This window comes from Terrapene carolina, unplaced genomic scaffold (genome assembly GCF_002925995.2).
Source record: "Terrapene carolina triunguis isolate 2854851 unplaced genomic scaffold, T_m_triunguis-2.0 Scaffold22, whole genome shotgun sequence".
Taxonomy (NCBI): Eukaryota; Metazoa; Chordata; order Testudines; family Emydidae; genus Terrapene; species Terrapene triunguis.
Genome location: NW_020664373.1, coordinates 12,743,108 through 12,755,128, shown reverse-complemented (window position 1 = coordinate 12,755,128; position 12,021 = coordinate 12,743,108). Strand labels below are relative to the sequence as shown.

The 12,021-nt window shown below is 43.4% G+C and overlaps 1 protein-coding gene across 1 annotated transcript in view; it reads left to right on the top strand.

The window, feature by feature from the left end:
* Positions 1-4,566: 4,566 nt before the first annotated feature.
* The window catches only part of LOC112108241 (mitogen-activated protein kinase kinase kinase 15), a 140,645-nt gene continuing 133,190 nt past the window's right edge, over positions 4,567-12,021 (top strand). Inside the window, exons 1-2 of the mRNA XM_026648303.2 lie at positions 4,567-4,701; positions 9,614-9,637. Coding sequence (XP_026504088.1) covers positions 4,579-4,701; positions 9,614-9,637 — 147 coding nt within the window. The 5' untranslated portion in view covers positions 4,567-4,578. The remainder of the gene's footprint in view (positions 4,702-9,613; positions 9,638-12,021) is intronic.

Here is a 12,021-nt window from a genome sequence, read left to right as displayed (position 1 = left end):
CAGGTGTCGTAATTAGCCTGCCTGCCTTAACTGGTTCTAGCAGGTTCTTGATTTCTCTGGTCACTCAGGGAACAGAAAACTACTCATCCAGTGACCAGTATATTTGCCCTCTACTAGACTCCTGTACCCCACTCGTCTGGGTCTGTCACAGGTGGCATATGGCAGTTGGGGTGAGTGTACTTTTGGAGGTGCTGGGGTTTAGCAGAGTTTAGTGAGCCACCCACAAAGCTACATGCAGCAAAAAGATGACTGTGCTCTTGTCAGTAATGGGATAACAAAATACATTAAAAGCCAGTATAGGTGACCATTGGCACTCATTGGTAGCAGCAGCACCACCACCAGTCACTTGGCAAGAGCCTCTGGGCTTCCCTCCTTCCTCAACAAAGGAAGAGAACTGAGATTTAACCACATCATGTTGAGTATTTGTTTCTGACATGTTTTGCCCCCAACCTTTTACTACTGGTTCTGTGACCCACTGGACTCAAAAGCCACACTTCTGTCCTGAATTAACACAGCTAGTTCCCAGTCCCATTCCCAGTCCCTCAGTGTACCCTTGGAGAGGATGCTTAGAGTGCTCCGGGGAATGGGATGTCTCCTAGCTGTTCTAGTCTGGATCCTAACCATGTCGAGAAGCCAGTCCTGCAGTTTCTTTCTGTTTCACCATTAGTAACTCTGCTTTCAGTTTCCTCTTTGGCTCCCACTCTTCTTCTATATCCTGCCCATTCAGTTCCAGGGGCTCTTTGTATTTCTCTGTCATGGCTGCCATGAGATCACCTGAAGTCAAGGTACCGACACTAAAAACAATTATTTTAAAAAGGAGAGAGGGAAAAAAATCCTGTTCTCCTTTCTGCCTTTTCTTGTGATGCTGCTGTCACTGTCCTGTTAATTTTGTTCTCCTTAATAATTCTCCTTTATTCTCTCTTCTCCCACACAAAAAAGTCATTAACTTAGAGTTAAGGTTCCCAAGTGTATTTTTTCACACCAGTGCAAACACTAAAAGAGCAAAGGAATTGAAGTAATGCGAGATTCATGCTCCGTGCCATACCAGGCTCCAAGTATTATCCAACTACCATCAGGATGCTCAGCTACACTTCTACTCTAGTATGCACCTTTAAAACCAAATGAAAAAGATAGGGTAGTGTTTTCAGTTGGCAGGATGAAGAAGAATTTCAAATGAAATGACAACCAGGAAATGCAGAAATAATGCAGAAAATATTTGCATATGATTCTGATCTTGCACCAGTTGTACACTAATTCAACTTCTTTTGATCAGAACCTAATGTCCCATTGTACTACTAGAGTGGCAGAAAATGACCTTAAACCTGCCCAACTGGACAGTTAAGGATCCCATGCCTAAGCTGTGCTGATTGAATCCATTGCTATCAGTGAAATAACTCCTGATTTTCACCAGTTTAAGGGCTGGTCCACACTAAGCCCCCAGTTCGAACTAAGATACGCAACTTCAGCTACGTGAATAACATAGCTGAAGTTGAAGTATCTTAGTTCGAACTTAAAGGTACTTACTGCGGGTCCACACGCGGCAGGTAGGCTCCCCCGTCGACTCCGCCTACTCCTGTCGCGGAGCAGGATTACCGGCGTCGATGGCGAGCACTTCCGGGATCGATTTATCGCGTCTAGACAAGACGCGATAAATCAATCCCAGAAGATCGATTGCTTGCCGCCGAACCAGCGGGTAAGTATAGACGTAGCCCAAGTGAGGTGAGAATCAGGCCCATTAACTTTAACTTACTGTGGTGTTCTGTGGTATTGGTGCTCTATGTTTAAAGCACCCAATTGGAGAGAACCAGGAAAACTTGTGCATAGTAGAATCCAGCTCTGAATCTCCTTACTCTTTGGTTAAGCTAGTTTGTGTTATTATTAGGGCCCTACCAAATTTACGGTCCAGTTTGGTCAACTTCACGGTCATAGGATTTTTAAAATGGTAAATTTCATGATTTCAGCTATTTAAATATGAAATTTCATGGTGTTGTAATTGTAAGGATACTGACCCAAAAAGGAGTTGGGGGGGGAGGGGTTTCGCAAGGTTATTGTAGGAGGGTTGTGGTACTGCTACTCTTACTTCTGTGCTGCTGCTGGTGGCAGCACTGCCTTCAGAACTGAGCAGCTGGAGAGTGAAGGCAGAGCCGCTGTCAGCAGCAGTGCAGAAGTAAGGGTAGCATGGTATGGTATGCCGCCCAACTCTGAAGTTAGCACAGAAGTAAGGGCAGCAATAGCGTGACCAGCCTTGTGCACTTAAAAAAAAAAAAGTTAATTGGGTGCACTTAAATATGGAGATATACCTATCTCCTAGAACTGGAAGGGACCCTGAAAGGTCATTGAGTCCAGCCCCCTGCCTTCACTAGCAGGACCAAGTACTGATTTTGCCCCAGATCCCTAAGTGGCCCCCTCAAGGATTGAACTCACAACCCTGGGTTTAGTAGGCCATTGCTCAAACCACTGAGCTATCCCTCCCCCCTTGTGACCTCCCTGTGACACGCTTTTGGGTCAGGACCCCCAATTTGAGAAACGCTGGTCTCCCCAGTGAAATCTATATAGTATAGGCTAAAAGTACACAAAAGACCAGATTTCACAGTCCGTGATGCGTTTTTCATTACTGTGAATTTGGTAGGGCTAGTGATTATTTTAACATGGTTTAATTGATTACATTTAACATATATAATTATGTGTTCGGTTTACTCACTAGAAATCTCTTAGGAAAAGCAACCCTGTTTTTGGAGCTGGGAGAAAGGAAGCTCTTTTAAATGATGTTTAAAAATATTGTGAAAATTTCTTTTCAAACTGAACAAAAAAAACTTCTCTGCCTATTGAAAATACTAATAATGAATATACAGTGATGAATAATGTCTGCCTGAAAGGCAGGTGTTTGCCTCTGCTTTTATTATCAAATATCAGTTTAATGGATTAAATTATGTTCTTGCTGCTTCATACATCACCACCTAACATGCAGGCAAAGAAAATAAATTTCAGTTGTAGAATATATTATTTGCTTGGTGATGCATTGTGAATTTGAAAAATACAACTTTGTTTCAATAAATTATATTATGGTTCATCAACCATGCATATCGTCAAATGCAGTATCTATGTCCTACCTGCACACATTGTTTAAATTCTCTCATCAGGAAGGTGATTTTGGTTTCACAGCATTATGTTTCCACTAAAACAATTTACACAGGTAGAAAACCCACATGTCTCGAGTTTTTAGACTTGTTTTTCTGAATGTTAGTATGTGGATCCATAATCAAATTCTCTATATTTCCCTTGGTTATATACCACTTACATTTCTTAAATGTGGTGTTGAATTATTGTAAGGAAAAAAATTGTAGATTTTGATGTGTATTCAAAGCACTGTGTACTCTACATCAAGCCCTTTTGGTTTCTATAGGTATGCCTGTACTGCAGCTGTAAGGTGTAATTCCCAGCTCGGGTAGATGTACACATGCTAGGTGTGCTTGAGCTGTGTGCTAAAAATAGCAGCATGGCCGTGGTGGGATGGACAGCAGTTCAGGCGAGCCACCTGGAGTACATACCTAAGACTTTATGGGGGAAGACTAGCTCAGTGGTTTGAGCATTGGCCTGCTAAAAAGGGTTGTGAATTCAATCCTTGAGGGGGCCATTTAGGGATCTGGAGCAAAAATCTGTCTGGGGATTGGTCCTGCTTTGAGCAGGGGGTTGGACTAGATGACCTCCTGAGGTCCCTTCCAACCCTGGTATTCTATGATTCTATCTCAGATGGGATTATACTCTGATGGCCAGCCTGAGCTGCCACCCATGCCACTGCAGTCACACAGCTATTTTTAGCTTGCTAGCTTGAGCACAGCTAGTGCGTGTTCATCTACCTGAGCTGGGAATTATGCCTCCCAGCTGCAGTACATATAGCCTGTGCCATTCTGATATTGAATTCTTCAGCAAACTGGGAACTCTGTGGAAGCTTTGAGAGGACCAGTTGAATTGGTTGGAAAGTACACCAAGATGTGGCTGGGAGGCACCCAGTCTGGTTTGGGTTGTGGGGACAGAGGATTCTTCTCCCTACAGCCCCCCATGATTTTTGAAGGAAGTGAACAACTAAGGAATGATGAAAGGGGTTGGTCTCAGGAGGTGCCTCAGTGTCTTGGTACATGATTTGGGTCACTTGTGCATTAGTATGAATTGGCTACTGACCTGATGGCTGGCTGGCTGCCCTGGTGTGGTTTGCCCAAGTGGGCCCTTGGGATCTCTTGCTATAATGGCATAGGGGTAGGGAAATGGGACTTGCTTTCCCTCAGATTCAGCATTCTCCTTTCTGGCAATAGTACTAACTGATGATGATAACATTTTAGCCATTTACTACTTTATTTACTAAGCATGTGTGTCTCTGTCTCTTCCCAGGCTGATGGGAAAACTTATTTTTAAATAGACCAAACGCTGTATTGAATGTATGGATTTTGTCTGTTGTCCAAATTTAATTTCATTTTTTTATTTTAAATTCTGTAAAATAAGAATCAGCTTGGAAATGAGTTTTGTTTTTGTTTTTAGCTATTTTTTCCCCTGCCCCTCATTACAGATGTTGCAGTAGTGGATATGAGTGATGTTTCCAGACAGCCATCACTCTTCTACCACCTTGGAGTGCGTGAAAGCTTTGACATGGCCAATAATGTTATACTCTACCATGATACCGATGCTGACACTGCGCTGTCACTTAAGGTAAGGTCCTCACTTCAAAATCCATTTTAATACAGATGTTGCAAATGTAGAGCCTCATCCTGCAAACACTTGTGCATCTTGGAAGCTTTACCCCTGTGCATAGCCATGTTGACTACTTAACAAAATGGGAGTATTTGTGTTTCTAAAATGACATGCAGGCATGTTTATAGGCTCATAATATGGTAATTGTTTTACTTCAAACTGCTAGCCATGGAAACAAGTGTGTAGTTCTGATTTTCATTAGTTCAGTCACAAGTAAGGTTTGTTTCTTTCTCTTGACTGTTGTAAGTATGCTGTAAAAAGATTTTAGGATTTTTGTTTAATAATGACACATTTCATTTGATTTAGGCCCATATTTTACCATACTTTTATTATTAGTCAGCATACTCATCTCCATTACTATAGGTTTGCTTTGTATTTCCTAGAGGCTGAGTGGGTGAAACTATATGCACACACACACTCATAAAAATTCATCTGCTGTTGCTGTGGGGTGAAGATAAGAAAAGTGTCATCACAAAAGCTTTTTATAAGCTTGTCATTTAATTTTATATTAGAGCAATAAATGTTATTACACTTTAAGCACTCTGTCTGGCCATGAATAGACTGCCCTGGACACAAATCATAACTCACGGCTATTTCTGTCCATTTCAGCAGAATAGAGGCAGACATCCTCTTCTGTGCAGCAGATTATCCCTACCTTCTTATCCCTATCTTCACGTCCTTTGTCACAGAGTCATAGAGTTTAAGACCAGAAGAGACGACTAGACCATCTACTCTGACCACCTGTATGTCACGAGCCACCAACCCCACCCAGCACCCACACACTAAACCCAACAATGGAAATGAGACCAAAGTAAATGAGATCAAAAGAAGACTGGACTAATATTTGCCACAGGCAGAGAATCGGAGGGCCCAAGTTGCACTAGTGCGCAAGGCTGTGGCAATGGCAGGGAAATGATTACTTGAGAGAGATACAGATAATCCTGGCCAGTGACATGCATCCATGTGCTGCAGAACAATGAGAAAAAAACCCAATGTCACTGCAAATCTGATTGGGGGAAGTTCCTTCTGAATCCACATATGGTGATCAGTTAGGCCCTGAGTATGTCAGCAAGAACCAGCCAGCCAAGCATCTGAGAAAGAGAATGCTCGGTGCCATATCAGAGCCATGGCCCTCCCTCCCCAGTGTCCTATCTCCAGCCTTTGCCATCCCTCATGCTTCAGAGGAAGGAGATTAAAAAAAATCTCCCAGAATACATTGGAGTGGGGAAGGGAAATCCCTTCCTGACCCTTACCAGTGGCTGGCTGAAACCCTGAAGCATGGGCATTAGAAACAGAAGACACAAACTACACTGAGCTCCAGGGTTATTGAGCCCTGCCCCTCACCATCACAAACAACCTCATTTTACAATTGCACTCATGAATTTGTCCAGCTCTCTCTGAAAACTAATTAAGTTGTTTGCCCCGATAGCTGCTATTGGGAGACTGTCCCAGAACCTTACCTGTCTCATGGTTAGAAACCTTCTGCTAATTTCCAGCCTGAATTTATTCATGGCCAGTTTATATCTATTCTTGTTCCAATATTGTCCTTTAGCTTTAATGGCTCTTTGTTCTCCCTGATATTTACCCCCCTATAGATACTTCTGTATCTAAGAGAGCATTCATAATCCCCTCTCAACCTTTTTTTTTTTTTGTGAGACTAAACAAACTAAGCTCTTCCAGTGTCCTCTGATAAGATAGGCCCTCCATTCTCCTGATCTTCCTAATAGCTCTTCTCTGCACCTGTTCTAGTTTAAACTCATCTTTCTTGAATTGTGGTAGGTAAATCAGCTTCTGTAACAGATGACTGGAGGCTAGCTAACGTGACTCCAATTTTTTAAAAAGACTCCAGAGGCAATCCTGGAAATTAGAGGCTAGTAAGCCTAACTTCAGTACCAGGAAAATTTCTTGAAACTACTATAAAGAACAGAATTACCGGACACAAATGAATACACTTTGTTGAGGAAGAGTCAGCATGGCTTTTGTAAAGGGAAATCATGTCTCACCAATCTGTTAGAATTCTTTGCGGGGATCAACAAACATGTGGACAAAGGTGATCTAGTGAATATAGTGTTCTGGGATTTTCAGAAAGCCTTTAATAAGGTCTCTCACCAAAGGCTCTTAAGCAAAGTAAGCAGTCATGGGATAAAAGGGAAGGTTCTCTCATAGATCTGTTACTGATTAAAGGACAGGAAACAACAGGTAGGAAGAAATGGTCAGTTTTCAGAATGGAGAGAGGTAAATAGCAGTGTCCCCCAGGGGTCTGTACTGGGACTAGTGCTGTTCAACATATTCATAAATGATCTGGAAAAAGGGGTAAACAGTGAGGTGGCAAAATTTGCAGATGATACAAAACTACTCAAGATAGTTAAGTCCAAAGTAGACTGAAAAGAGTTACAAAGGGATCTCACAAAACTGGGTGACTGGGCAACAAAATGGCAGATGAAATTCAGTGTTGATGAATGCAAATTAATGCACATTGGAAAAATTAATCCCAACTATACAAATAAAATGATGGGACTAAATTAGCTGTTACCACGCAAGAAAGAGATCTTGGAGTCATTGTGGAGAGTTCTCTGAAATCATCCATTCTATGTGCGGAGGCAGTCAAAAAAGCTAACAATGTTAGGAACCATTAGGAAAAGGATAGATAATAAGACAGAAAATATCATAATGTCACTATATAAATCCATGGTACGCCCACATCTTGAATACTGCGTGCAGTTCTGGTCACCCCATCTCAAATAAGTTATATTAGAAATGAAAAAGATACAGAGAAGGGCAACCAAAATGATTAGAGGTCTGGAATGGCTTCCATATGAGGAGTGATTAAAAAGACTAGGACTATTCAGCTTGGAAAAGAGATGACTAAGGGGGGGGATATGATAGAGGTCTATAAAATCATGACTGGTGAGGAGAAAGTAAACAGGGCTGCCCAGAGCATTCAGGGGGTCTGGGGTCTTCGGCGGCGGGGGGCCCCCCACTGCCGAATTGCTGCCGAAGTCCCAGTGCTTCAGCAGTGGGTCTCGGGGCAGAAGGACCCATTGCCGCGGGTCTTCAGGGCACTTCGGCGGTGGGTCCTGGGGCGGAAGGACTCCCCCACCGCCGAATTGCCACCAAAGACCCGGAGTGAAAGAAGCTCTGGTGGCCCGGGCCCCACGAGAGTTTTCCAGGCCCCCGGAGCGAGTGAAGGACCCCACTCTAGGAGCCCCAAAAAACTCTCATGGGGGCCCCTGCGGGGGCCCGGGGATTTTTCCCCCCCTTCCCCCCCCCCCCCCCCCCAGGCGGCCCTGAAAGTAAATAAGGAAGTGTTATTTACTCTTTCACATAACACAGAAACCAGGGGTCACCTAATTAAATTAATAGACAGCAGGTTTAAAACAAAGAAAAGGAAGTATTGCTTCACACAACACAGTCAACCTGTCTCATTGCTAGGGAATGTTGTGAAGGACAAAAATATAACTGGGTTACAAAAAGACATAGGCCAGGTCTACACTACATACTTGAGTATAACTACGTTACTCACAGGTGTGAAAATCCATATCCCCGAGCAATGTAGTTATACCGACTTTAATCCCTGATGTAGACAGAGCCAACATAGCTACCACCTCTCGTGGAGATGGAGTTATTAAGCCAGCGTGAAAGCTCTCTCCCATTGGCTTAGAGTGTCTTCACCAGCAGCACTGCAGCGGTGCCGCTGCACTGATGCAAGTTTGTAGTGTAGACCTGCCCTCAGATAAGTTCATGGAGGGTAGGTCCATCAATGGCTGTTAGCCAAGATGATCAGGGATGCAACCCCATGCTCTGTGGGTCCTGAAGCTCAGACTGGATGACAGGGGATGGTTCTCTTAATAATTACCCGTTCTTCTCATTCCCTCTGAAGCATTTGGCATTGGCCACTGTCAGAAGACAGGATCCTGGCCTTAGATGGACCATTGGACTGACCCACTATGGCTTCTTATGGTGACCAGAATTGTATACAATACGTCAGATCATGTCTTATCAATGCCTTGTATGATGGCATCAGTACTTCCATGCCTTGCTCTTTTCCTGTCTTGATTACTATAACCTCCTTTTCACCTGCTCTGCTTTTCACTTCTTCCCACTCCACTACTGTGCAAAAAGCCATTGCTAAATTCTACTTATTGTCATAACATTCTAACCATATTGAGCACCGAACGTGAGGTTCTTCATTATCTTTTTGTCTCTTCTCAAATCAGATTCTGTCTCATTGTCCTCTTCTTCCCCTCCCAACTTAGACTCAGAACCTTTCCCAGTCCTTCTTTCATCTTTTTTCTACACTCTCAAGCCATCTCTTATTCTCCTTCCACTTGTCCATCAAGCATGCTTTTTCTTTCCTTCTGGTACCTCCTTGAAAACAATGTCCTCTAGAAAGCCTTCCTTGGTTCTCCTCATGGCAGCCTCCCTCATGTGAAATGTTATGCTATTTCTTGTGTATCTTAGGCCTGGTCTACACTGGGGGGGGGGGGGGGGGAGAGAATCGATCTAAGTTATGCAACTTAGTCGATGTACTTAGATCGTCTTACTGCTGAGTTGACTGCTGCTGCCCCGACGACTCTGTCTGCGCCTCTCGCGGCAGTGGAGTACAGGGGTTGACGGAGAGCGCTCGGGGCTCAATTTATCGCATCTAGACTAGACGCGATAAATCAATCCCTGCTGGATTGATCGCTGCCCGCCGATCTGGCGGGTGGGGTCTACATACCCTTAGTTTGTACCTTTACTGAGGCAGGAAATATGACTTACTCAGTCTGTAAAGCAACATGTACACTGATAGGGCTATGCAAATTATTTTTATTGAAAATAATAATCCAGACAAATGTTCCTAAACTTTTCCTTGATCTTTGTTTTCCAGGACATGGTATCTCAGAAAAACACAGTAAGTATTAAATACTGATTTTTTTTAACATAATGTGAGGATGCCACAAATGATTTAATTTGAAGTGACTAACATGAAAAATACCCCTCAGTATTGCATAAGTGGGTTTGCCAAGTCATGCAGTAGTTGCTATAATGTAATCAAGAAGGCTACTTTGTTTAGGTGCAGTGTAAATTACTGTAAATCATGCTGACTTCCTCTCCAAAGCATGTTGTTGGTGACAGTTTCAGAAAGTAGTTTGTTTTTGTGACTGCTGGGAAGATGTACAAAATAGATTTTATTTGACTACATGACCCTGGAGGTCTGGTGGAAAAGCTTGAGAGAGATTTTAACTATCATTATGTATTGTAGATGGACAACCAAGACAGCACATTTAAAAATTTTTGTTTTTTTGCTGGGGTGCATTTTAAATTCCAGGAAACATATAGAGAGAGATTCATGATTCTTACAAAAGACTTGTGGTTGCAAAAGCTTGGTTCTCAAAACAAAGTTATTAGTATTACATATTCTTAATACCAACTAAAACTAAACAGACCAGAAAACCAGTCCAATATAAAACATATTTTTGGATGTTTTAGTTCTATGCATCATTATATATGTAGACTCATATTAAAGGATGATTTAGCTCCTTCAGCAGTTACATAGCTTATTATACTTCAGATCATATAAAAGTGGCCATTTCCAATTTAATACCGTACTTTCTAAAGTTGAGAACTGACTTAATTTGTACAAAGCTGAAACCTTCCTTTCTCACTTTTTGTTTCCATTTGCGCATACACCTAAAACTTGTATTCTATTTTGCATCTACAGAGCAAGAGTAAAGACATGAACTTGTTATTTTGTTGTTTGAAAACAAGCAGTTTTAAAACTTTAATTGGAGTTACAGGTTAAATTTGGTAACTTTAACACACTGTGTAGATAAAAAAGCTGCTGTGTAGACCAATACATATAGGGCTAGATTAGACTAAGGCCTGGTCTACACTACGACTTTAATTCGGATTTAGCTGCGTTAATCCGAATTAATCCTTAACCCGTCCACACAACGGAGCCAGTTACTTCGAATTAAAGGGCGCTTAAAATCGATTTCTGTACTCCACCCCGACGAGCGGAGTAGCGCCAAAATCGATTTTGTAAATTCGAATTAGGGGTAGTGTGGCCGCAATTCGATCTTATTGGCCTCCGGGAGCTATCCCACAGTGCACCACTGACTGCTCTGGACAGCAATCTGACCTCGGATGCACTGGCCAGGTAGACAGGAAAAGCCCCGTGACCATTTGAATTTCATTTCCTGTTTGCCCAGCGTGGAGAGCACAGGTGACCACAGATAGCTCATCAGCACAGGTAACCATGCAGGCTGATAATCGAAAAAGAGCACCAGCATGGACCGTTCGGGAGGTACTGGATCTGATTGCTATATGGGGAGAGGATTCAGTGCTAGCAGAACTTCGTTCAAAGAGACGAAATGCCAAAACTTTTGAAAAAATCTCCAAGGGCATGATGGAGAGAGGCCACAATAGGGACTCGGATCGGTGCCGCGTGAAAGTGAAGGAGCTCAGACAAGCCTATCAAAAAACAAAGGAGGCAAACGGTCGCTCCGGGTCAGAGCCGCGGACATGCCACTTCTACGCCGAGCTAAATGAAATTCTAGGGGGGGCCGCCACGACTACCCCACCTCTGACCGTTGATTCCGAGGCGGGGATAATCTCAGCTACACCTGAGGATTCTGCGGACGAGGAGGAGGACGAGCTTGCGGAGAGGACCCAGCACTCCGTTCTCCCCCACAGCCAGGAGCTTTTTCTCAGCCTGAGTGAAGTACCCTCCGAACCCTCCCAAGCCAGTATCCAAGACCACGACCCCATGGAAGGGACCTCAGGTGAGTTTACCTTTTAAAATATAAAACTTGTTTTAAAAGCAAGGTTTTTTAATGATTATTTTGCCCTGAGGACTTGGGATGCATTCGCAGCCAGTACAGCTACTGGAAAAGTCTGTTAATGTGTCTGGGGATGGAGCGGAAATCCTCCAGGGACATCTCCATGAAGCTCTCCTGAAGGTACTCCAAAAGCCTTGCCACAAGGTTTCTGGGCAGTGCAGCCTTATTCCGTCCTCCATGGTAGGACTCTTGACCACGCCATGCTTGCAGCAAGTAATCTGGTATCATTGCCTGACAAAGCCTGGCAGCGTATGGTCCCGGTGTTTGCTGGCATTCAAGCAACATCCGTTCTTTATCTTGCTGTGTAATCCTGAGGAGAGTGATATCGCTCATGGTAACCTGGTTGAAATACGGGAATTTAATTAAGGGGACAGAGGTGGCCGTTCCTACTGGGCTGTTTGCCTGTGGCTGAAAAGAAATCCTTCCCTGCAGTTAGGCGACTGCGGGGGGGGGG